This window comes from Rhinatrema bivittatum, chromosome 9, assembly GCF_901001135.1.
Source record: "Rhinatrema bivittatum chromosome 9, aRhiBiv1.1, whole genome shotgun sequence".
NCBI lineage: Eukaryota > Metazoa > Chordata > Amphibia > Gymnophiona > Rhinatrematidae > Rhinatrema > Rhinatrema bivittatum.
Window position 1 is genome coordinate 8,608,512 of NC_042623.1, and position 22,770 is coordinate 8,631,281.

The following is a 22,770-nucleotide window of genomic DNA, read 5'->3' on the forward strand; positions in this document are numbered from 1 at the left end:
CCCCTGTTTCCCCAGCCCTCACAGTGATTTAAAATGCCCCAGCCCTGGAAACATTTGTGGACCCCCTGCTCTAATTACTAGAGAAAGGTGGGTGAGTGGTTAAAATATTGAACTCTGCGTCACCTCCCCAGGAAATTCACTTTATTATTCTTATGCTGTAATTGAGTAGTGATAAATATCTTTCTTCTCCCCACTCCAATCTGAAATGTTCCAGCAGTCCTGAGCTGGCTTGATATCACTTCTCAATCACAACAAACGCCCAATATCCAATGTATTCCAGAAACCCTCACACGTGCAACACACTCACAAAAACAAAATAGATTTCACTGGTCAGAATCTTTCCATTTATAATATAACCACATATGCAATAACTCACCGATATTGTTTGTAGGACCCACACTCAATGAGTTTGTCTGTCAATCAAACTCATAATTAAGGTTATCGGTCCATTTAATTTATTTAATTGTTGACTTATTTTTTAGATTTTTTTAAATTTTTTTTATTTTTTGAGATTTTTTATTTTTGTTTTCTATCTCGAAATTTTCATAAAAGCTGACGAACTGAAGCTGACACACAGCAATATTCATCCCAACGCGGGTGCATCATTGCAAAAGAATCAATGGAGCAGAAAACATTTGTGATACTTTAGACACAGTCCTATGTTCCTCACAAACTAGATATACCATTGTAGATCATGTTAGAAATTGTCATATACAATCTATGGAACAATACTCATCTATAGTGTTGAAGAAAACAGTTCCGACATGATCGTGTTTCGGACCACCCCATCCTGCTTCAGGGGAAACCACTCTTCAAAAACTGTACTCCATGTCCTGCAGAAACTCCAGTTCTACACTGTTCCATCAGCATAACTTGCTTCCGTGACCAAATAAACATCCTTTTCTCGTGGTCTGCATTCAGTTCCGCAGTTTTGCAAAAAACATGGCAAACCCTCAGACTTTTTATCCTGGAACCGGAAGTGCATACGTCACCTCTAGTCCTCAACTAGCTCGTGACTACAAGAACTCAAAAAGCTCATTTTGAACTGTTCAAATAACAAACAGTATATTGCACAAGATCTATCTGTATATAAGACAAACAAAGAAGCAAAGATCTTCTACAGATCATTCATAACTGCAGAGCAATGTTAGATACAAAAGCAGGTCTCATCCAGGTCCGTATGATTAATTATAACACAGGATACTGTATTCTCAGTGTGTGCAGAAGTTCTCAACTACGTCCTCTTGTCTACCAACAAGGAAGGCGGAAACAAAAATAGATGACAAACGTGTAACCTCTAAATTAACGAATACCAGTTAATTTTTTCGTTCAAACCTTGGGGACACACAGCACGAAGTTTAAAAATCCAAAAAAGCTCGTGTCTGTTGAGACGGGACTGAATATCCCCTCCTCAAGTTTCTTGTACGAGACTGATTGAGCATAGAAGTTGTATTAAGACTTCTAAGCTCACAGCTCCCCTGGTTGAACATTGTTTGCAAGCCAAACATAATTTTTCAGATTTACGATGGTCTGTTTTGGAGAAACTCGAGGAGGGGATATTCAGTCCCGTCTCGGACGCGAGCACTTTTGGATTTTTAAACTTCGTTCTGTGTGTCCCCAAGGTTTGAACGAAAAAATTAACTGGTATTCGTTAATTTAGAGGTTACACGTTTGTCATCTATTTTTGTTTCCGCCTTCCTTGTTGGTAGACAAGAGGACGTAGTTGAGAACTTCTGCACACACTGAGAATACAGTATCCTGTGTTATAATTAATCATACGGACCTGGATGAGACCTGCTTTTGTATCTAACATTGCTCTGCAGTTATGAATGATCTGTAGAAGATCTTTGCTTCTTTGTTTGTCTTATATACAGATAGATCTTGTGCAATATACTGTTTGTTATTTGAACAGTTCAAAATGAGCTTTTTGAGTTCTTGTAGTCACGAGCTAGTTGAGGACTAGAGGTGACGTATGCACTTCCGGTTCCAGGATAAAAAGTCTGAGGGTTTGCCATGTTTTTTGCAAAACTGCGGAACTGAATGCAGACCACGAGAAAAGGATGTTTATTTGGCCACGGAAGCAAGTTATGCTGATGGAACAGTGTAGAACTGGAGTTTCTGCAGGACATGGAGTACAGTTTTTGAAGAGTGGTTTCCCCTGAAGCAGGACCGGGTGGTCCGAAACACGATCGTGTCGGGACTGTTTTCTTCAACACTATAGATGAGTATTGTTCCATAGATTGTATATGACAATTTCTAACATGATCTACAATGGTATATCTAGTTTGTGAGGAACATAGGACTGTGTCTAAAGTATCACAAATGTTTTCTGCTCCATTGATTCTTTTGCAATGATGCACCCGCGTTGGGATGAATATTGAATACTGCTGTGTGTCAGCTTCAGTTCGTCAGCTTTTATGAAAATTTCGAGAGAGAAAACAAAACTCAAAAAATAACAAAAAAAAAAATCTAAAACATAAGTCAACAATTAAATGGACAGATAACCTTAATTATGAGTTTGACAGACAAACTCATTGAGTGTGGGTCCTACAAACAATATATGTGAGTTATTGCATATGTGGTTATATTATAAATGGAAAAATTCTGACCAGTGAAACCTATTTTGTTTTGTGAGTGTGTTGATATCACTTCTAACATGTTGAACTGCAATTTGCGTAGAGATGTCAGTTTACATTTTGAATGCAGTCTGATGCTGAAGCCCAAGCAATGCAATCTGCTAGGAACAGTCTTTAATTTTGTGGTAGGGGCGTAAAAGAGTGGAGGTGTTCTCCAAGGAGGATGTTACTGTCAAATAAGAGATCCTCGCTGGAGCACTGCTAAACCCTGCTCCCATCTGAGGGCAGTATATACCAGAACCCTCCCTAAAAACGACTGCCAGGAGTCTTCTAAATCTCAAAAGCTGGGGTTTCAGTGTATTATCACGCCAGCATGTGGCAGAGCAATGACCCTACTTTGCATGTATTAGTGACTGCATTGTTTTGCAGGTAAGAAAGTGTTAGAAAAGCAATCAGCAGCTGGCTGTCTGCCATGTACCCTGGCTTTAGACATTTAGTTAAACAAGTTCCATCAGCCACTCAGTTATCTCCACTCCTGGAATGTATTCATCTTTGGCTGAGCTGTACTTTGTTAGTTGAGGTGTGGCTATAGTCAACTATAACTGCATCATTGAACTTTAATACTTTATTTCGTCACGCCTCATATTAATTCACAAAGATGTCATAATCTTCAGAAGTTACCTTAGAGATTGGCTATTCTAGCCACTCTCGCTCTCTGTATAAAGTATTCCTATTATTTGCATACTTTTGTTTTCCCTCCTTCCTTTTCACTATCCCAGTTGCTCGCCCTTGTTATAATGTAACTTTTTGACTCTGCCACTCTCTGCTCCATACTGATATGTTTATTGACTATGTTGTTATTGTTTAAAACTATTGTTCGATGTAAACCGAATTGATTTGATCTGTATCAAGAAATTCGGTATAGAAAAGCCCTAAATAAATAAATAATAAATAAACTATTCAGGCTAGAGTTAGAAACCAACATTTAATAAAATGACACACATCCTGTTACCCTCAGCAGAACATCTTCCAATAATTGGTGATGAGAACCAGTTTTTTGACCTATTACATACTCTCACACAACCTAGGAGATAATGCCATAGAGCATTGGTTTTTAGCAAAAAGACAGTCGTGTTCCTCCTGCTAGACTAGTCCAGGTGCATGGGTTTATTCCAGTCCACCAGCAGATGTTGTGTTCTCTGTCTCCGTTTTTCAGTGACATCACCGGCCGTGCTTAGGACAGTGTAGCCAAGGCAATTGCCAGTATTCAATCTCCAGCACACAGTAGCAGGTCTGCACTGGTGCAGTAGGATCCCCAGGTTTCAGCCAGTGGCCCTTTCTGGTTGAGGTTTAGCTCCTAAAGTAGCAGTTGCTTTTCTCTGGTGGAAAAAAAAAATGTGGACTGCTAAGGCTTTCCTTTCTTGGTGAGAAGACTTGGGCCAAGCTCCCTGGTTTGTTGCAGGTTGAGCAAGCCCCTCAGTCAGGCTCCAAGGTCCCTGTGGGGCCTAGTTGAGGCCAGGGGACTAGCCTCAGGAACATCTCCTAGCAAGACTCCTCTTCTCTAGCCTTGAACTGATTTGTTGGCAAAGTTCTTTGAAAAGAAGAGAGCGGTAAGAACGTGAGACTTCCCAGACTGGGCCAGACCAAGGGAAGATCAAGCCCAGTATCCTGTTTCCAACAGTAGCCAAGCCAGATCAAGTACCTGGCAGGAGCTCAATGGCTAGACAGATTTCTTGCTTTCGAGCTGACCACAATAACATTGAAATTTTTCTTCAGGTCTAGACAATCCCTTTTCTATGGTCGTCAGATATAGTTCTATTCAGCTGTGATTAAGTCTACCCAATTACGTCGTAAACACTTTCTAACAACACCATCTAGACTGCTATGTAACATGGAATGCCTGGTGTGAAAGAGCAGCCATTCCCACCAGCACATGGGTCTCACTTGCAGTAAAATCAGCTGATGCATGGACCTCGGTCACTAAGCCTTCCACTCCTGTGGACATCGACAGAGCCTCTGAACCTTCCTCCCAGGGATAAGCAGTGGGATTCTGGAATTCTTCCTTAATAATGGTTTATAGACTTTTTCTCCAGGAATGTGTCCAAACCTTTTTTTAAATATAGTAATAGCTTTTACCACATCCTCACAACTAATTCCAGCACTTAAATATACATTGATAAAAAAAATGTTCTCTTATTAGTTGTAAATGCATTACCCAGTGACTTCATTATGTGTCCCCTGGTCTTTGAACTTTTTGAAAGAGTAAACAACTGATTAACATTTACACGTTCCATTCTACTTATTTTATAGAGCTCTATCATATCCCCCCTCAGCCGTCTCTTCTCCAAGCTGAAGAATCCTAACCTCTTTAGTCTTTCATCATAGGGCAGCTGTTCCGTCCCCTTTATCATCTTTCTAATTCTGCTATATCTTTCTTGAGATGCGGTGACCAGAACTACACACAGTACTCAAGATGAGGTTGCACCATGGAGTGATACAGAGGCATTGTGATATTCTCTGTTTTATTCTCCATTCCTTTCCTAATAATCCCCAGCATTCTGTTTGTGTATGATATATGAACACAAGATGAGGATGCACCATGGACTGATACAGAGACATTATGATATTCTCTGTTTTATTCTCCATTCCTTTCCTAATAATCCCCAGCATTCTGTTTGTGTATGATATATGAACACAAGATGAGGATGCACCATGGAGTGATACAGAGACATTATGATATTCTCTGTTTTATTCTCCATTCCTTTCCTAATAATCCCCAGCATTCTGTTTGTGTATGATATATGAACACAAGATGAGGTCGCACCATGGAGAGATACAGAGGCATTATGATATTCTCTGTTTTATTCTCCATTCCTTTCCTAATAATCCCCAGCATTCTGTGTGTGTATGATATATGAACACAAGATGAGGATGCACCATGGAGTGATAGAGAGACATTATGATATTCTCTGTTTTATTCTCCATTCCTTTCCTAATAATCCCCAGCATTCTGTTTGTGTATGATATATGAACACAAGATGAGGATGCACCATGGAGTGATACAGAGACATTATGATATTCTCTGTTTTATTCTCCATTCCTTTCCTAATAATCCCCAGCATTCTGTTTGTGTATGATATATGAACACAAGATGAGGATGCACCATGGAGTGATACAGAGACATTATGATATTCTCTGTTATATTCTCCATTCCTTTTCTAATAATCCCCAGCATCCTATTTGCTTTCTTGGCTGCTGCTGCTGCACACTGAGCAGAAGATGTCAATGTATTTTCAACAATGACTCCTGGATCCTTTTCCCTGAGTGGTGACTCCTAATGTGGAATCTTGCATTGTGTAGCTATAATTTGGGTTTCTCTTCCCTAAGTGCTTCACTTTGCACTTGTCCACATTAAATTTCATTTGCAATTTGCATGTCCCATCTCCCAGTTTTGTAAGGTCTTCTTGCAATTTCTCACAATCCTCTTATGATTTAACAAGTTTGAATAATTTTGTGTCATTGGCAAATTTGATCACCTCACTTGTTTCCATTTCCAGGTCATTTATAAATATATTTAAAAATTTCTTGAGAACCAGAGAAATTCCTTGTCTAAGTTGAGGCAGTTGGAGCATGTGATATGTAAACCACCAGAAATTCTTTTGGCACACAGGCCTTCTGTATTACCTGATCCTGAGTTCCAACCGGCAGATTAGTTCCAGGCTTTTTAGCCCTTTTTCCAGCAAGGAGAGACTTCCACTGGGCCTATTTCTTTTTCTCCCTCATCATGTTGGTAAGGTAGTCCCATTGCCAAGCGAGGCTATTGATGTGTTGGCAGCACACACCCACCTGTGACGGCAGCAACAACTTTTCACAGGAGAGGAGTAAAGGGGCAGTGGCAGGTTCAGAGGCTCTGTCGATGTCTGCAGGAGTGGGAGGCTTAGTGACCGAGGTCCATGCATCAGCTGATTTTACTGCAAGTGAGACCCATGTGCTGGTGGGAATGGCTGCCATTTTTAACTCATTCCCATCTCTGGTCTTGTCCCAGGATAGATTCCCTCTCAAGGTTTTCTTTCCTGAATCTTTTACATTTTTACACCAGGCATTCCATAGATAGAAAGGCAAATGAGCCCAACAACGGTCTTCTCTGATTAATTTCCACATTCTGTGGCATTTCTAGTATGGGTGAGAGATCCAGTGTTGGTGTCTGTCTTGCAACGTCTTCCTCCGCCCGATCAGCCTGATGAAGATAATAAGCTTTTATAATTACCGGCATTGCTGATTGTGGAATTTTCAATGTTTGCTGAATATATAATTTAAACAAATCGATAGGGGAAATCATATTTATTACAGGAAAGTTCAACACTCTAAGGTTATGTGACCTAAGAGCATTCTCAATATTCTCCAGTCTACTATTACTAACTAAATCTGATTGAACAAGCTTTTGTTGTATTTTGTCTATGGTGGTAACCCTATTCTCAAGCTTTTCCACCTTCATATTAAATGTAGAAATCAAATTAGTGTTCAGCACAGTTTGATTTTTTGTTTCCAAAGTTATTTGAGACAAAGATATTATTTGAAGATTCAATTGATTTTAGGACTGTCCATATTCCCTCTAAAGTCATTTCCACAGGCCGCTGCAATTTAAGACCTGGCATCATCACATCAGACTGTGCATCTCCCGTTTCCACCACGGTGCCTATACCCAGTCCAGTACTTTGTGAAGAAATCAGTGCCACTGCACAGTGCTCCTGATTCGGGAAACCTTGGTCTAATTCAGCCGTGCCTCCTCTAGAACCAGTCCCAAATTCTCCTCAAGACTCCATGATTTTCATCAGGGCCTCACTCCGTCGCTCTGGCTCAGATTCCCCTTGTATAGACACCAAGGAGATCCCTGCCATTGCCAGTGGTAGGGTTGGTTTGTCCGTTTGTCTGGGATGAACAGGTCTGTTCAGCTCACCGGGGCTCAAGGTGGTGTCTAAGGTCAGGGGGGTTGGCGTACACTCCACCGAAGTCACCCCAGCGACCAAACCTTCTCATGACGCAGTTGCGGCTCCTGTGAAGAAACCCTTGATGCGAGGTTGAAGAGGATCAGAGGAAATCTCTCCCCTTAATTTCCCCTTTCTTTTGGTATGTGGCATTACTGAAAGGTTAGGAAATTTCAGAAAAAAGGAAAGCCACGCAGCAAGAAAACCAATGCAGCGTCCTACTCTGTGGCCATCTTGCCTCGCTACTTAGCCAAATCTTTTGTTTCTAAGGCTAATTATAATTTTTAGGATCATTTGTTTGTTCTACTCCCATTGCTTTGGCATAAGATTACTGGCAATTGCCTAGACTACCCTGTCCTAAGTACTAGTGGTGGTGATGTTTAGAAAAAGTTGTTCTGTCTCCATCTGCTGGTTGGGTGTAATAAACTCAACTCAGTACTGTTGTAACAGGATTCAAGGAAGGGAAATTAACAGGTAAGACTATATTTTTAAATGTAAGAGTTTGCCTATGGGTAGCACTGTACAGTTCATATGATTTAGAAATTGACCCCTACATACGCTTTGGCCTTCAGGCTGAGGCCACTGCCAAGCTCCCTTTAACTTTCAACAGTACTTATCAAAGATCTTGCAAGTAACTTAGTAAAGCCAAACCATTCTCTTTTCACAGAGGAAGACCCCATAGAAGATCTGTTTGATGATTCCCCCTTGACTCCATTAAAGCATAAAATTCCAAGCAAGCAGCATGTGAATGCAGTGGTACCACCACCCCATGTTTTATCTGGAAATTGTGAGGAAGATGATGGCCAGAAGAGAGAATGCTATAAAGAAAACCTGCTGCCTGGGGTCGATTATATAGACTGTGAAGAATCCAATGATGAAGATGATTCCTGTGAGGAAACTACAGCACTGCTGCCACAGATTCCAGTCTCTAAGCCAGAAACCACCTCCGTAATAGAAAGTCCAAATCATGGACTGAACAGCAAGGAGCAAGAGGCCACCGCAAATGTGCCACCGTGGGAAGCCTTCTTCAGAAGTGGTGATGCCTCGGCAGAAAACAGCGTAGGTGGGTCTCAGTCTCCGAACCTCTTCAGTGATTCTGATGGGGATTCAACCCAGATCTCCTCCCAGACTTCCTCTCAGTCCACCCACATCTCTGAGCAGGGAAGTCAGTCCTGGGACAGCCAGGTTGATACAGTGCTACTGTCGTCTCAGGAAAGGAAAGCGGCCGAGTTCAGCTGCTTAAGCAAAGGTGCAGTAGGTCTCCTTTCTCCTAGTGGCCAGGCTTTGGAGAAAAATGAACCTCTTCTAAAACCCACAAGCGCAAGGGTGAAGATGGACCATAGGCGAAGCAGATTGGCTACTGCGGCTAGCACACATGAATCCACTAACGTAAATGATGGGAGTTGCAGTCCCAGTGCAAATGAAGAGAAAGCCAGAGCTCTCTCTGCTGCAGGCACAGCCGACTCTCAGACCTCCTCTGACTTTGAGATTCCATCCACTCCTGAGGCCGAATTGCCCAAACCGGACAAGCTCCAGTGTTTGTATGAGAAGCTGGCCACAGGTGAAACGCTGGTCATTGAGAAGACCTAGGCATCATTCTCCCCCTAAGACACCTTTTTAAAGGACCAGCCCAAACAGTGGTGTAGGACAGGCACTCCTGCGATCTCATTGACTTTCGGCTCGTCAGGCCTGTCGCTCATGTACTACTACACGGGGGTGGATCCTTTTCAAAAGGTAGCACTACATCTAAAGACTCTGCTTCCTGAAGGACCAGTACAGCTCCTATATTTCTTAATGCACTGAATACATTATTTTAATACCTCAAACACAGTAGGTTAAAAAATATAACCACATCTTTTAGCTCAGGCCTGGTAAAAGTGGCAAGGAAAAAGAGCCTGAAGTGAGTTTTTGCTAGGGTCCATGACCCCTACCTTGCTCACTACTATCATTAACATTTAGCTTTAAGTCTTTTGCCTGTTCTTGCAGCAGGGGTCAGTGCAGCGGTGCTGGTGCCGGTTTGCCAGAGGCGTCTAGTTGACTGCATCCGACTCTGCTCAGAAAAAGATTTTAGTAGGAACAACCTAGCAGCGCTCTCCCCTTGCACTTCAGATGGCTCCGGCCCGGATCTTCGGACGCTGCTAGTCACAAACCAACCTAGGAGTGTTTTTCCACCACTGCGGAATCTTATGAAGGAAGAGTCACATTTACAATCCTGGATCAGGCTGAATAAAGAAAATGTGGGGGAAAAGGAAAGTACTCCAAGCTGCTGGAAGAAAATCTTTTTTGTTTTTTTCTAAAACTAAGCCAGGCACCTATTTAATTCCTAACTCTCTGCCCTTGGGCCTTATGCTCAGTGGGAGCTGTGGCTACTGCAGTGTCGTGTTCCAGGAGGAGCCCTAGAGCCCACAGTCAGGCAGAAAGATGGTGGAGGTCTACCTCAGCCTTAAGTCCTCACAAGCATTCGGCTGTAGGAAATGTCTGCAAGCTCGTATGTACCCGTTCTATCTGCATTTCCACTGTAGCACTGCTGCTTCAATTAACCTGTTGCCGGATTTTATTGAATGAGACTGCTCAGCTGCAGTTCAGACTGAAGTACTTCCTGCTTAGCTCGATAGCCATCATGTTAAAGAAAAGTTCTCGTTTCCATTTGTCTGTGTACATATATTTATAACCTACATTTAGGAAGATCCTGATAAACCAGAGCTAATAACTTTCTCTATGTCAACAACTGTTGTTTTTGTAATAAAGTTGAGTTGCCTGTGCTGTTGCTGCTGCCCTAAAAAGACTAAGAGCTTGGGAGGGAGGCTACTCTTGTACCTGGGTAGATGGGTCTTTGTCATTTGCATAGTGCAAGCAGCATTGCACTAGTTTTGCCTCAGGCCATAGCAAAGGTGTAGAAGCGCAGCAAATAAAGAGCCAAAGGTCTGCCTACTTTCAGGCCAATGCCAAACCATGCGCTGGCATGGACATTGTTTAAAAATACAATCCTAGAGGCGCAGTCCATATGTATTCCACGCATTAAGAAAGGTGGAAGGAAGGCAAAACGATTACAATCATGGTTAAAAGGTGAGGTGAAAGAGGCTACTTTAGCCAAAAAAATCCTTAAAAAATTGGAAGAAGGATCCATCTGAAGAAAATAGGATAAAACATAAGCATTGTCAAGTTAAGTGTAAAACATTGATAAGACAGGCGAAGAGAGAATTTGAAATGAAGTTGGCTATAGAGGCAAAAACTCATAATAAAAACTTTTAAAATATATCCAAAGCAAGAAAACTGTGAGGGAGTCAGTTGGACCATTAGATGACAGAGGGGTTAAAGGGGCTCTTAGGGAAGATAAGGCCATTGCAGAAAGACTAAATGAATTCTTTGCCTCCGTGTTTACTATTGAGGATGTTGGGGAGATACCAGTTCTGGAGATGGTTTTCAGGGGTGATGAGTCAGATGAACTGAACCAAATACTGTGAACCGGGAAGATGTAGTTGTTATGGTTGAGCGTGTTTGGGTGGATCCTTGGGTACTGTGGCAGATGACCACACCCATGGAGAGGAGCCACAGTACTAGGCTAGACTCAGAACCCACAAACACTGTGGGGTAGATTTTCTAAATCTACGCGCGCATGACAAAAGTGCGCCAGATTTTATAAGATATGCATGTAGTGTGTCTTATAAAAAGTCCGGGGTCTGCGCTTGCAAGGGGATGTACATTTGTGCAACTTGCGCGCACCAAGCCCTGCGCGCGCTGCCCTTTCCCTCCGAGGCCGCTCCGAAATCGGAGGGAACTTTCCTTCTATCCCCCCTGCACCTTCCCCTACCTAACCCACGCCATTATTCCGTCTACTTCGTAGCCCCCAAGCAAGAAGGCTCCTTTCGGCCGATCCTGGATCTCAAGATGGTCAACAGGACGCTCATGATACCACACTTCAGGATGGAAACTCTGCGCTCAGGGATTGCTGCAGTGCACCAGGGAGAGTTCCTGGCATCCTTGGACTTGATGGAGGCTTATCTTCATATCCCCATCCTGAAGGAGCATCAGCGCCTCCTTCGCTTCAAGATTTTGGGGCTGCTCTTCCAGTTCCAGGCCCTGCTATTCGGCCTGGCAACCGCTCCTCACACCTTTACCAAGGTGATGGTAGAGGTGGCGGCGGCCCTTAGGAAGGAATGGATCCTGGTCCCTCGACTTTCTGGGAGCTCATTTCGACATTAAAGTAGGCACAGGCTCTCTTCGTCTGGAGCGTGATTTTTCAGCCGCAGAAGGGAGCACAGAGCAGAAGGTGTTGATGCCCTAGCCCTCCCGTGACCGAGGAACATCCTACATTCCGTGTTCCCGCCTTGGTCCCTGGTGGGAAGAGTGCTCAGGGGCCTGTGATCCTTGTGGCTCCGGAGTGGCCTCGTCAGCCGTGGTTCGCAGACTTAGTCAACCTAGCAGTGGATGGCCCGCTGTGCCTGGGGCATCTGTCGGACCTCCTACGGCAGGGACCAGTATTTTTCGACCAGGTAGATCGCTTCTGTCTAGCGGCCTGGCTTTTGGAATGGCGTCTGCTGAGGAGACGAGGGTATCCAGTGGCGGTTATCTCCTCAAAGCTAGGAAGCCTTCCACCTCCAGCTCCTATGTCCGAGCTTGGAAAGTGTTTGAGGCTTGCTGCCAGTCCTCACGCCTCTCTCCACGGCATGTGACCATAGCCCAGATCTTGTCATTCTTGCAGCGAGGGCTGGAGAGGGGATTAGCCTACGATTTTCTCCGAGATCCAAGACTTAGGTGCTCCAGTTCATCATTGGGATGGCCCTCCTCTTGCGACACACCCAGACGTGGTCCGGTTCTTGAAGGGAGTAAAGCATGTGAAACACCAATTCGCAATTTATGCCCCTCGGGGAGTTTTAAATTTTGATCCTTCATATTCTTGGCGGGCCGCCCTTTGAACCGCTGAGAGCGCTACCCTCAAGGCCCTGACTCTTAAGACAGTTTCCTTGGTTGCCATCTGTTCCACTCACAAAATCTCAGAGCTGCAGGCCTTGTCATGTAGAGAGCCTTATCTCCGCTCTACGGATCCCGGAGTATCCTCGGGTATCGACCATCTTTCCTTCCAAAGGTGGTCTTCGTCTTTTCATCTGAATCAGTTGGTGGAACTGCCATCATTCCAGGATGAGGATTCCAAGGAGCTCAGACGTCTAGATGTCAAGCGAGTCCTCCTTCGATTTTTGGAGGTTACTAAACATTTGAACCCTCCAGTTCGACCAGTGTGTCCTTCTTGGAGTCTGAATCTGCTTCTCCGGGGGTTGTGTGTCCTTCCTTTTGAGCCTCTCAAACGAGCTACTTTAAAAGACCTAACGCTCAAAGCTGTTTTCCTAGTGGCTATCTGTTCGGCAAGGCAAATATCGGACATTCAAGCGTTGTCCTGTAGAGAACCTTTCCTGCATATTTCGGAATCTGGGGTGTCCCTTAGAACGGTACCCTCCTTTCTACCAAAGGTCGTGTCAGGCTTTCACTTGAATCAGTCAGTGGAGTTGCCAGCTTTTCCAGATTTGGATCGTGATACCCCTCAGGCTCAGGCCTTGAGGAAATTGGATGTCCGATGGGTTCCTCTTCAATATTTGGAGGCGACTAATGATTTTCGGTTGTCTGACCATCTTGTCTTATGGAGCAGTCCTAGGAAAGGGCACAAGGCATTCAAGGCTACCAGTGCCTGATGGTTGAAGGAAGCTATGGCTTTGGCATATATATGTCCCAGGCGGGTGGTGCTGGATGGTCTAAAAGCTCATTCAGTCAGATCTCAGGCGGCATCTTGGGCAGAGAGTGTTTGTTTTGCCGCAGATTTGCCATCGGCTACTTGGAAGTCTTTACACACTTTTGCTAAGCATTACTGTTTGGATGTCCTAGCCCCGGATGTCAATAGTTTTGGTAGCAGTGTGCTTCGAGCAGGACTCTCCAGGTCCCACCCCAATTAGGGTAGCTTGGTACATCCCAGCGATATGGACTGATCCGGCTACATCCAGGGAAAGGAAAATTGGATTTTTCCTGCAGTACCACGGGGATCAGTCCAGATGCCCGCCCAGTGTATTCTGCTCTGGAGAGTCCACTCGGTACTTGTCAAATATTTTTTCTGCAGGGTATATTGAAGATAACGAAGATATCGGAAATATCTGAATCAGTACTCCTTCCATGTGCATAGTTTCAAAGTTTATTGTTCAGATAGTTTTTGGTCTAGCCATTGGTTCTTAAATTTTCTTCATTTCTGCTATGGTATTGATTATACTGAAGGATCGCAGGAGGCACACCAGACTAAGAGGGGGTGCCTTTCAAGTTTTTCTTTGTCTCCATCTGCTGGAAGGGAGGCATAACCCAGCAATCTGGACTGATCTGTGTTACTACAGGAACAAAAATTAGCAGGTAAGAACCAATTTTCCTTTTTTTTTTTTTTTTTTTAATAAACGTGAATAAAGGTGAACCACTAGATGTAGTATATTTGGATTTTCAGAAGCCATTTGACCAAATCCCTCATGATAGGTTTCTAAGGAAACTAAGAGAGTCATAAGATAGGGAGTGTCCTTTCATCGATTACAAACTGATTAAAGGACAGAAAACAGAGAGTAGGATTAAATGATCAATTTTCTCAGTGGAAAAGGGTAAACAGGGGAGTGTCTCAGGGATCTGTACTTGGACCGGTGCTTTTCAGTTTAGTTATAAATGATCTGGAAAAGAATATGACGAGCGAGATAATCAAATTTGCAAATGATACAAAATTATTCAGAGTAGTTAAATCACAAAACATAAGAGCATAAGAAATTGTCACTGGGTCAGACAACAGGTCCAGCAAGCCCAGCATCCTGTTTCCAACAGTGGCCGATCCAGGCTGCAAGTACCCAAACACTAAGTAGATCCCATGCTACTGATACTAGTAATAGCAGTGGATATTCTCTAAGACAGCTTGATTAATAGCAGTTAATGAACTTCTCTCCTCCAAGAACTTATCCAAACCTTTTTAAAACCCAACTGCACTAACCACATCCTCTGGCAACAAATTCCAGAGCTTAATTGAGCATTGAGTGAAAAAGAATTTTCTCTGATTAGTTTTAAAATCTGCTACTTGCTAACTTCATGGAGTGCCCAATATGAGGCTCTCCTGATATGGAGCTAATGGCGACCAGGCAAAACGCCAAGGCATCTCATTTTTACAGCGGGCAAAAAGAACACAGGGCAGAGGTCATGGATGTTCTGGTTGTGCCAGAGCTCAGACTCCCATAGGCTTTGGTGAGTGTTCTGCGAGCTTTACTCTCCAGGTCCCATCCAGTTTAGGGGTGATTAGGTACATCCCAAGAGTGTGGACTGATATGGAAAGGAAAGGAAAATTGGTTCTTACCTGCTAATTTTCGTTGCTGTAATACCACAGATCAGTCCAGAAACCTGTCCATTGAAGGTGGGAGAGTTGGATGCTTGTTCTGATGGACTGTAGGTAATGCAGAGTTGTTGGTGGTTCTCCATGCTTTTTACTATGGTTTATCTTAAATTCTTGGGCAGAATTTCCAGTTTGTTACAACGTCACCATCATCCCGTTTGTTGAGTGAGTTTGCTGTTAAAGTTTGTGTGTGTTTATTTATTTAACAGCTTTTCCATACCGACATTAAAATACACATCATATTGGTTTACATAACAATAGAAAATACAAATAACAGGGGGAGGGGGAGAACTAAGAACAGGGGGTTGGAGGGGGTGACCCCAAACTAAGATTGAAGGAGAGAAGGTGAGAGGAACAGTAACAAGGTTAATTAAATGTGTAAGAGTACATTATATACAAATGGAGCCAGGGATCGGTGGAAGCAATTATACAGTTATACAATTATATAGTTATACATTTATACAGGCAGGCAGGCTAGGAAAGGATGTGGAGGTTACCGAGGGTCAGTGGAAGTGTCGAGGGATCAGAATGTTAATCTGGGAAGGCTTGATGAAAGAGCCATGTTTTTAACTGTTTTCTAAATTTGAAGGGGCAGGGTTCCATACGAAGGTTGGGCGGTAGATCATTCCAGAGCTTAGGGCCGGCAATTGAGAAGGCGCGATTCCTGGGGGCCGAGAGGCGGGTTTTCTTGAGAGAGGGAACTAGAAGAGTACATTTATGGATTGTTCTGGTTGGGCGTGAGGATTGAGTGGGTCGGAGGGGTTCATTAAGCCAGGAGGAGTTGCGGTTGTAGATAACTTTGTGCATAATGGCGATGGCTTTGAACAAGATGCAGGAAGAGATAGGGAGCCAGTGAAGGTTTTTGAGGATAGGGGTAATATGATCTGATTTGCATGCATTGCTGATGATCCTTGCTGTGGCATTTTATTTATTTATTTATTTAACATTTTTATATACCGGGATTCATGCAGAATTTGCATATCGTCTCGGTTTACATTGTAACTGAAAAAACAAGCAAGAAGAATGCAAATTACATAGAACAGAGCATTAAAACTTGGGACAGAATACATGGGGAAAAACTTAGAACATAATAGAGGATGGAAAAACTGAAAATTATCTTATTGTAATATGTTATATTTTAAGCTTGGTTTGAAGGTCCTTAAATAGTCTATTGGCTAGTGTGGAGGTGTTGATGTATATTATTATCATGATTGGAACACTTGTTCGAATAGCCAGGTTTTTAGTCTCTTTTTGAAGTTGATTGGGCAATGTTCTGTCCGGAGTAAAGAAGGTAGAGAGTTCCAAATTGATGGACCTGCTGAAGACAAGGCACGTTTGCTTAGAGAAGTTTTTTGCAGTGGGTCTGATAGTTTTGAGGTCATGGGTGTGGAGAAGGGGCTTGAGCTTTTTTAGGACCATGAGTTTGTAAAAACCTCCCTTGATAACAGGGATGATGTGGTTTTTGAGGTTCAGATGAGGGTCGAGTAGGACACCTAAATTCCTTACAGAGGGATGCGAGAGGAGAGAAGTAGTCAGGGGGTCAGTGAGAGTATTCAGCATAAAGGTTTGGTGGTTATGTATGAGGAGTAGCTCAGTTTTGGCAGTTAAGGGCGAGTTGCATGGATGTGAGTAGGGTGTTGATGGAGGAGAGGCATTTCTCCCAGAAACTTAGTGTGGAAGTTATTGTGTCGTGGATGGGGATGATGATTTGGACGTCGTCAGCATAAATGTAGAATTTGAATCCTAGATCAGTTAGGTGATGACAGAGGGGGAGGAGGTATATGTTAAATAGCGTGGAGGAGAGGGAAGAGCCTTGTGGTATACCTTGGGAGAGGGAGAAACGTGAGGATTCTGATTGGCCAAATTTGACAGAGAAACATCTGTTAGTGAGAGAGGATTTGAACCATAGAAGTGCAGTGCCAGAGATGCCGATGTCGGTGTACAAAATACTGCAGTTTATCATCTTGGCTTGGGTACAGGTCAATACTGAGGAACTGCCTGAGGCACACCAGGTTATGTACAGTGTAAAACTTTGTCTCCATCTGCTGGCAGGGATGCAAAACCAGGAGTCTGGTTTTTACTTGCTAATTTTCGTTCCTGTAGTACCAATTTTCCTGTTTATGCATTAGTAGTATCGCATGTAGATTATAAAGCAGTCTAGTTAGGACTTCCAGGTAGAATTATTAGGAAACTACAGGTAATACAAAATACTGCAGTTAGGAGTGTCTTGGGAAGAACTAGACAGGCTTCAGCCACTCTTATCGAAACTACATTGATTGCCAATCCAGTTGCCTGGTTCTGGCTTTTATGATCTTGAGAGGGGCTGGCCCGCTGCACCTTAGGAATCTGTTTTGCTGGCAGCACCCAGGTCATAATTTGCAATCGAACGCTTCTGATTTGATACAGCTTGTTCAATTACAAAATCAGGCCTTGTGTGGCTGTTATTCCAAAATTATGGAATGAATTTCCATTACATAGGTGAAGAGGGGGATGTGCCTATATGTTGAAAAAATGGTTCATTTTAGTTTTAGGATTTGGCGATTTCATGTATGGTAGTTGGGTTTTAACTTGTGTATAATCACTTTGGGCAGTTTAGTGAAGTCTGGAAAGAGATTCATAAACATTTTTAAATAGAGTGATGAGAACAGAGGCCATGGCTGTAGGTTAGTGCATAGGGTCAAACTTCTCCATCACTGATCAATGCCCTCACCCATAACTGGCTCCTTGGTTTTGTAGGTACATGGTAGACAGAACAAGTACTCTAAGTGTAGTAGAAATCTCCTAAGCTAAGAAGCTAAATTCAAAAGAAGAAAAAGATACAAGCAGAGGCCAAAAACTAAATTCAATTTATTTTATCAAACAGTTTTGAAAAGATGTGTCCCACTACTGTTACAGACTGCCAGAATTCATTACAAAAAGGAAGTCTGCCTGCAGTAAACGGACACAAACGTATAACCCAGCAGTTTCAGAGAACTTGATTCTGCCTCTTTAAACTCATTGTACAAACATCCTGCTTATTATATGACACTGTCACATGAGACCCCCCATAAAATCAGCCTTTTAAAATACATGTTCAAGGAAAAATAGAGAACTTTGTTTGAATGCACCTGAAACAACTCTGACCTTTCTGAAAACCATTAACTCAATCTCACTTGCTCTGGGGAGAAAAGGCATGCGCTCACTGCTCAGGTCATGTGAAGGCCCTGAAATGCACACACAAGGACAGGGGCAGAAAGGGTCAGGCTAGTAGCGCTTTGAGAGCATCAGGAAAGTAACAGCAGTCCCGAGCCTGCTCCTCTTGCGAATGCAGTCAAGAAGGTATTGGGAACTTCGTGCCGTCCTGGTTCGGAGAGAGGCAGTGCTAGGCCATGATCCTGCCTGTCCGACAAGAGGTCCCAGACCCACCCTGCCTCATGAAACCTTCAACACAAGCCAGAATCCCAGTTTCTGCTGAAGTCATGTAGCAATCACAAAGCACCAATGCCATTTTACATTGCCTGCATAGCCCTGGCTGTGAGAAAAGGGGCTGGCAACTTTTCCAAAAGGATTTTGCATATCACATAATGGTAAATGAGATACTAGGTGCTGCTGGCTGAGGGCCTGCTCCCAGACTGCACAGAATTAAAGATGATCGCAGGCCACAGCTACAGAGAATCTAGCAGAGCAAACACCATAGAGCTGGGACGCACCCACCCGGAGTACAAATCAAGCCAAGCTCCACCCCTTACACGCAATAGCTTCATCCACGCACAGGACTGCAGCAATCGCTTTCCTAAGGGGAAAACTAAAATGACTTTTGCATCTCAAGAGAGGGTGAAATTAAGGGGAGATCTTAGTTCAGTGTTCCAGTAACGCGGCACAGCGGATGCAGATTTCAGCGTCAGACTAGCAAAGTCTGTAAGATACCTTCCTCTTCTTACCTCTTCTGCACAGGCTTTCTGGGACTTAACACCTCCCTCTGCCTTTAAGAAGAAAGGCAAAACAGAGGCCAGCCTACAGCATCCACAAAAGAACATTTTCAAGGAAAATAAAACCACCAAACCCTTCTTTTCTTCCTCTGCTTGGAGGTTTATCAGTTACTGGAACGGGCCCTCTGGGGGTGGGTCACTTTCCCACTGACTGCTTAGAATCAGACGGCCGTGCACGGGGAGGATAAGGGACGGGACCGATCAGCTTCAGAATCCTTTCTGAGACCTGCACTAAAAATAAATCAATCCTGGAAAGCTGACGACCCAATAAATCTCTTATTATTACGCTGGCACCAGCCTCCGACACTCACCTAGCTTCCCCCCTTCTGAAAGTGTTTGCCTTCTATTTAAACCCTGGTCGGCTGCAACTCTAGTTAAAAAGTGACAAGCTTCTTTTTTTTATTTTTTTTTTAAATACAACAGACCTGGTCCTTTAAACCTCCACAAGGAGCCATTCCCAGATAAGCACTGCAACGGCATACGAACCAACCCACTCTTACATTAATTCATGCGCAACTTCCCCCGACAGGCCAGTAAAACGCTTGGTTCAAACGCACTCTCCATGACTACGTGAGGGACCTGATGCAGGCACAGAGGCTTTTCTCTTTTTACAGATCACCCTGCCATTTCATTGAGCTTATTGGATTTAATTATATCCACCTCAGGACTAACGCAACCTCTCCAGTGCTCGTTTATTAAATGAACTCACTCTCAAGACGGGTTAGGCAGGGAGAGGAGGTTCTCTAGTGCAAGACAACTTCTGGGACTACCTCCAGCATGAGCTGTAAGATTCTGCTGCGGCCTGCATTTACATTCACGTCAGCGTTGCTTTGCTAACCTATTGAGATAAGCGTGCAGCTCCTCTCCAGTACGGTCAAGACCTGTAACGTGCTCCAGGTCAGGTCGCCCCTCGCTGGATGCCACTTCCCAGATGTGATGAGAGAAAGCAACAGCAAGGCTAGAGTTGCATCCATCATGGTACAAAAACATTACAGACCATTTTGAAGAATTAATGCGGTCCATGCTTTCAAATAAAGTTGAATATAATAGAACAGTAAAATAATCCCCTCTAGTATTTGATCTCCAGTTGCTTCAGTTGAGGTATCCGCGGCAGGTCATAGCTCCACATTTGCAAGTGGTCCGGGCTCTCTTTTTGGCTGGGCTGATATCCACATATTCTGAGCTCAGATCTACAGACCCTGCGGACACAGGAAGAGAAGAATAAAGCTGGCTGTAATTAAATGGTAGAATGGTACTTAACTTGATATCTATCTGCATCAAAAGGCAAGGCGTTTTAGCAGAGTTTTCATATTTTGACACATTCATGGTAGAGTTTAACCACTGTCTTTTCTTTCTTAAAAAAATAAATAATACTGTAAATCCAGCCCCCCCCCCCCCCCCCCCCCAACAAAATGCAAATAGAAAGGGAACCTGAAGGGCTTAAGGAGGGTGATGATAGGAATTTAGGTCTGGGTGGTTGCATTCTTGTTTTAGATCTAGAGCAGAGTCAGAGGGAAACTGCATCAGACAAATTAAATAGATTTCTGTAACTGGGGGCTGGTGCTGGATGTGATGTACTTGGATTTCAGCAAAGCTTTTGATAACAGTATTTAGAAGCCTGCTGTGCAATACATTATCAGCTAAACCGGGGGCCTGGATTAGAAACAGAACATGGTGACAGAGGGCGTTCACACTAAAGAAAAGGGATGACTGGAACAGCAGCCTAGTGCTCAGAGGAGCAGGGTTCAAATCCTGCTCCTTCTCCATCCATTGCTCATGTACAAACATTGTCAGCTCTCTTGGGCAGGGAAATTTGTAATTCACCTTTCGAGTGGATTTAGAAAGATGAATAATTACATCTAAAATCCGCTTCCATTTATTAACTTTGCAAGCGATACTGCGGAGGGGTTAGGGGAAGTGTCTTCTTGCAGAGGGAGAAGAGGGTAGGAGAAGCAATGGAAGAAAGGTTCAGGAGTAGCCACAGTCTGTTCACTGGATGTAAATAACTGCTAAATTGAATAGTTTCTTCTTTGTAAATTAGAGCTACCTTCTATTATTGTATCAGCGCTGGTAATGTAGCGCTTCTGAATGTGACCTAACCAACCGGCTTGGGGTCTTCCTTGAAGAGGCTGACCAGACATGAATACTAAAAGTCAAATTAAACAGTCTGGCAGCTCAGAGTGTGAGTGTGTGTGGGGGTCACATCCAGCAAGCTCGATAATGAAACAGTGCAAAAAAGCAATGGCCAGAGAGCCAGGGGGATGCTGGGTTGCATAAGGAGAGGCATAACAACAAAAAAAAAAAAGGCTTTTCCCCCTTTGGATTACAATTTACTGTGAATGGGGTGACCTCCCGTGTTAAAATTAGTGGAGGAGTCTGAAAAGATCGTACAAGCTTCAGGGCTAGTGAGGAAAACAGATCTTCCTTCCTTCAGCAAAGAGAGCAGTTCCAGATGGCAGAGGGTGCAGTCAGGAGGGAAGTGCCTAAGACATTCGGGAGGATCTTCATCTCTGCCCAAGGCCACCAACACTTGGGAATCCACCTTAGTTGCAATTAACAATCTTCTATCCAACATACATCTTGCCTGTAACACCACCAAAACAGAGCTTATGCTCATCACACCGCAATATAGAACTGATATCTCCCCACTCCACACGCCCCCCACATCAATCTCGTTCACCCAGCGTGTTAGAGACCTTGGTGTCACCCTAGACAACCATATGAACTTCAAAAACTGCATCAATTCCACTCTTAGAGTGCTTTTTCAACCTACATACCTTGAAAAAACTAAAACCCCTCCATCTTACAGATTTTCGTACAGTACTGCAGGCTACCATTTTCTCAAAAATAAGAAAATTATTACTTACCTGCTAATTTTCGTTCCTGTAGTACCATGGATCAGTCCAGACCGTGGGTTATGTCCCCAAACCAGCAGATGGAGTCAGCCCAAAGCTTTGAGGGGGCGTCACCATAAGTACTAGTACCCCCTCTGCAGGAGTTCAGTATCGAGTATATCAGAGCCCGAGTAAACAGAAAACTCCCAATTGGATCAAGTTGAAACAAGACGGCAACAATAAGCCGCTGAAGTGAAATAGAGAAAAACTGGAACCATCCCACCAACGGGTGGGGGTCACGAATATAGCGTGTCAACCTCCATCAACAGTGAAGACGGGACACACGTGAAAAACAACAACAGGAAGACACTACTGTAACATGAAGAACAGCTGAGGAGAATCAGCCCGAAAGACAGCAGAGCAGGAGTAGAACCCATATGCGGTGGGCGTCTGGACTGATCCATGGTACTACAGGAACGAAAATTAGCAGGTAAGTAATAATTTTCTTTTCCCTGTACGTACCTGGATCAGTCCAGACCGTGGGATGTACCCAAGCTTCCCTAAACCGGGTGGGGTCCTGCAAGGCCTGCTCGGAGAACCTGTTCGCCAAAGTGTCCATGGACGGACGAGGCGAGGTGTAATCTGTAGTGTCTCGAGAACGTGTGCAACGATTTCCAGGTGGCCGCTCTACAGATTTCCTGCGACGATACCGAGCGGCTCTCCGCCCAGGAGGCCGCCTGAGAGCGTGTAGAATGCGCCACAATACCGGGTGGGGGAATCCGCCCCGTCCCGATGTAGGAAGTGGCAATGCCGGCCTTCAGCCATCTGGCAATAGTCGTCTTCGAGGCCTGGGACCCTTTCCGGGGACCAGACCAAAGGACGAAGAGGTGGTCCGAAGTCCGAAAATCATTCGTAGCCTCCAGGTAGGACTGCAGCGTACGCTTGACGTCAAGGAGACGGAGAGACCGCGGTTCAGATGAAGAGAAAGATGGCAATTCCACCGTCTGATTCACATGG

At 43.9% G+C, this 22,770-nt stretch overlaps 2 protein-coding genes across 11 annotated transcripts in view; one reads left to right on the forward strand and one right to left on the reverse strand.

The window, feature by feature from the left end:
• The window catches only part of LOC115098684 (protein artemis-like), a 50,129-nt gene extending 39,801 nt beyond the window's left edge, over positions 1–10,328 (forward strand). For all 5 annotated transcript variants that reach the window (XM_029615485.1, XM_029615486.1, XM_029615489.1 and 2 more), the window contains one exon: positions 8,229–10,328. In XM_029615485.1, the coding sequence (XP_029471345.1) occupies positions 8,229–9,151 (923 nt within the window). In that variant the 3' untranslated portion in view covers positions 9,152–10,328. The remainder of the gene's footprint in view (positions 1–8,228) is intronic.
• Positions 10,329–17,776: 7,448 nt separating this feature from the next.
• The window catches only part of LOC115099063 (histone-lysine N-methyltransferase SUV39H2-like), a 70,783-nt gene continuing 65,789 nt past the window's right edge, over positions 17,777–22,770 (reverse strand). For all 6 annotated transcript variants that reach the window (XM_029616359.1, XM_029616360.1, XM_029616357.1 and 3 more), the window contains one exon: positions 17,777–20,118. In XM_029616359.1, the coding sequence (XP_029472219.1) occupies positions 20,012–20,118 (107 nt within the window). In that variant the 3' untranslated portion in view covers positions 17,777–20,011. The remainder of the gene's footprint in view (positions 20,119–22,770) is intronic.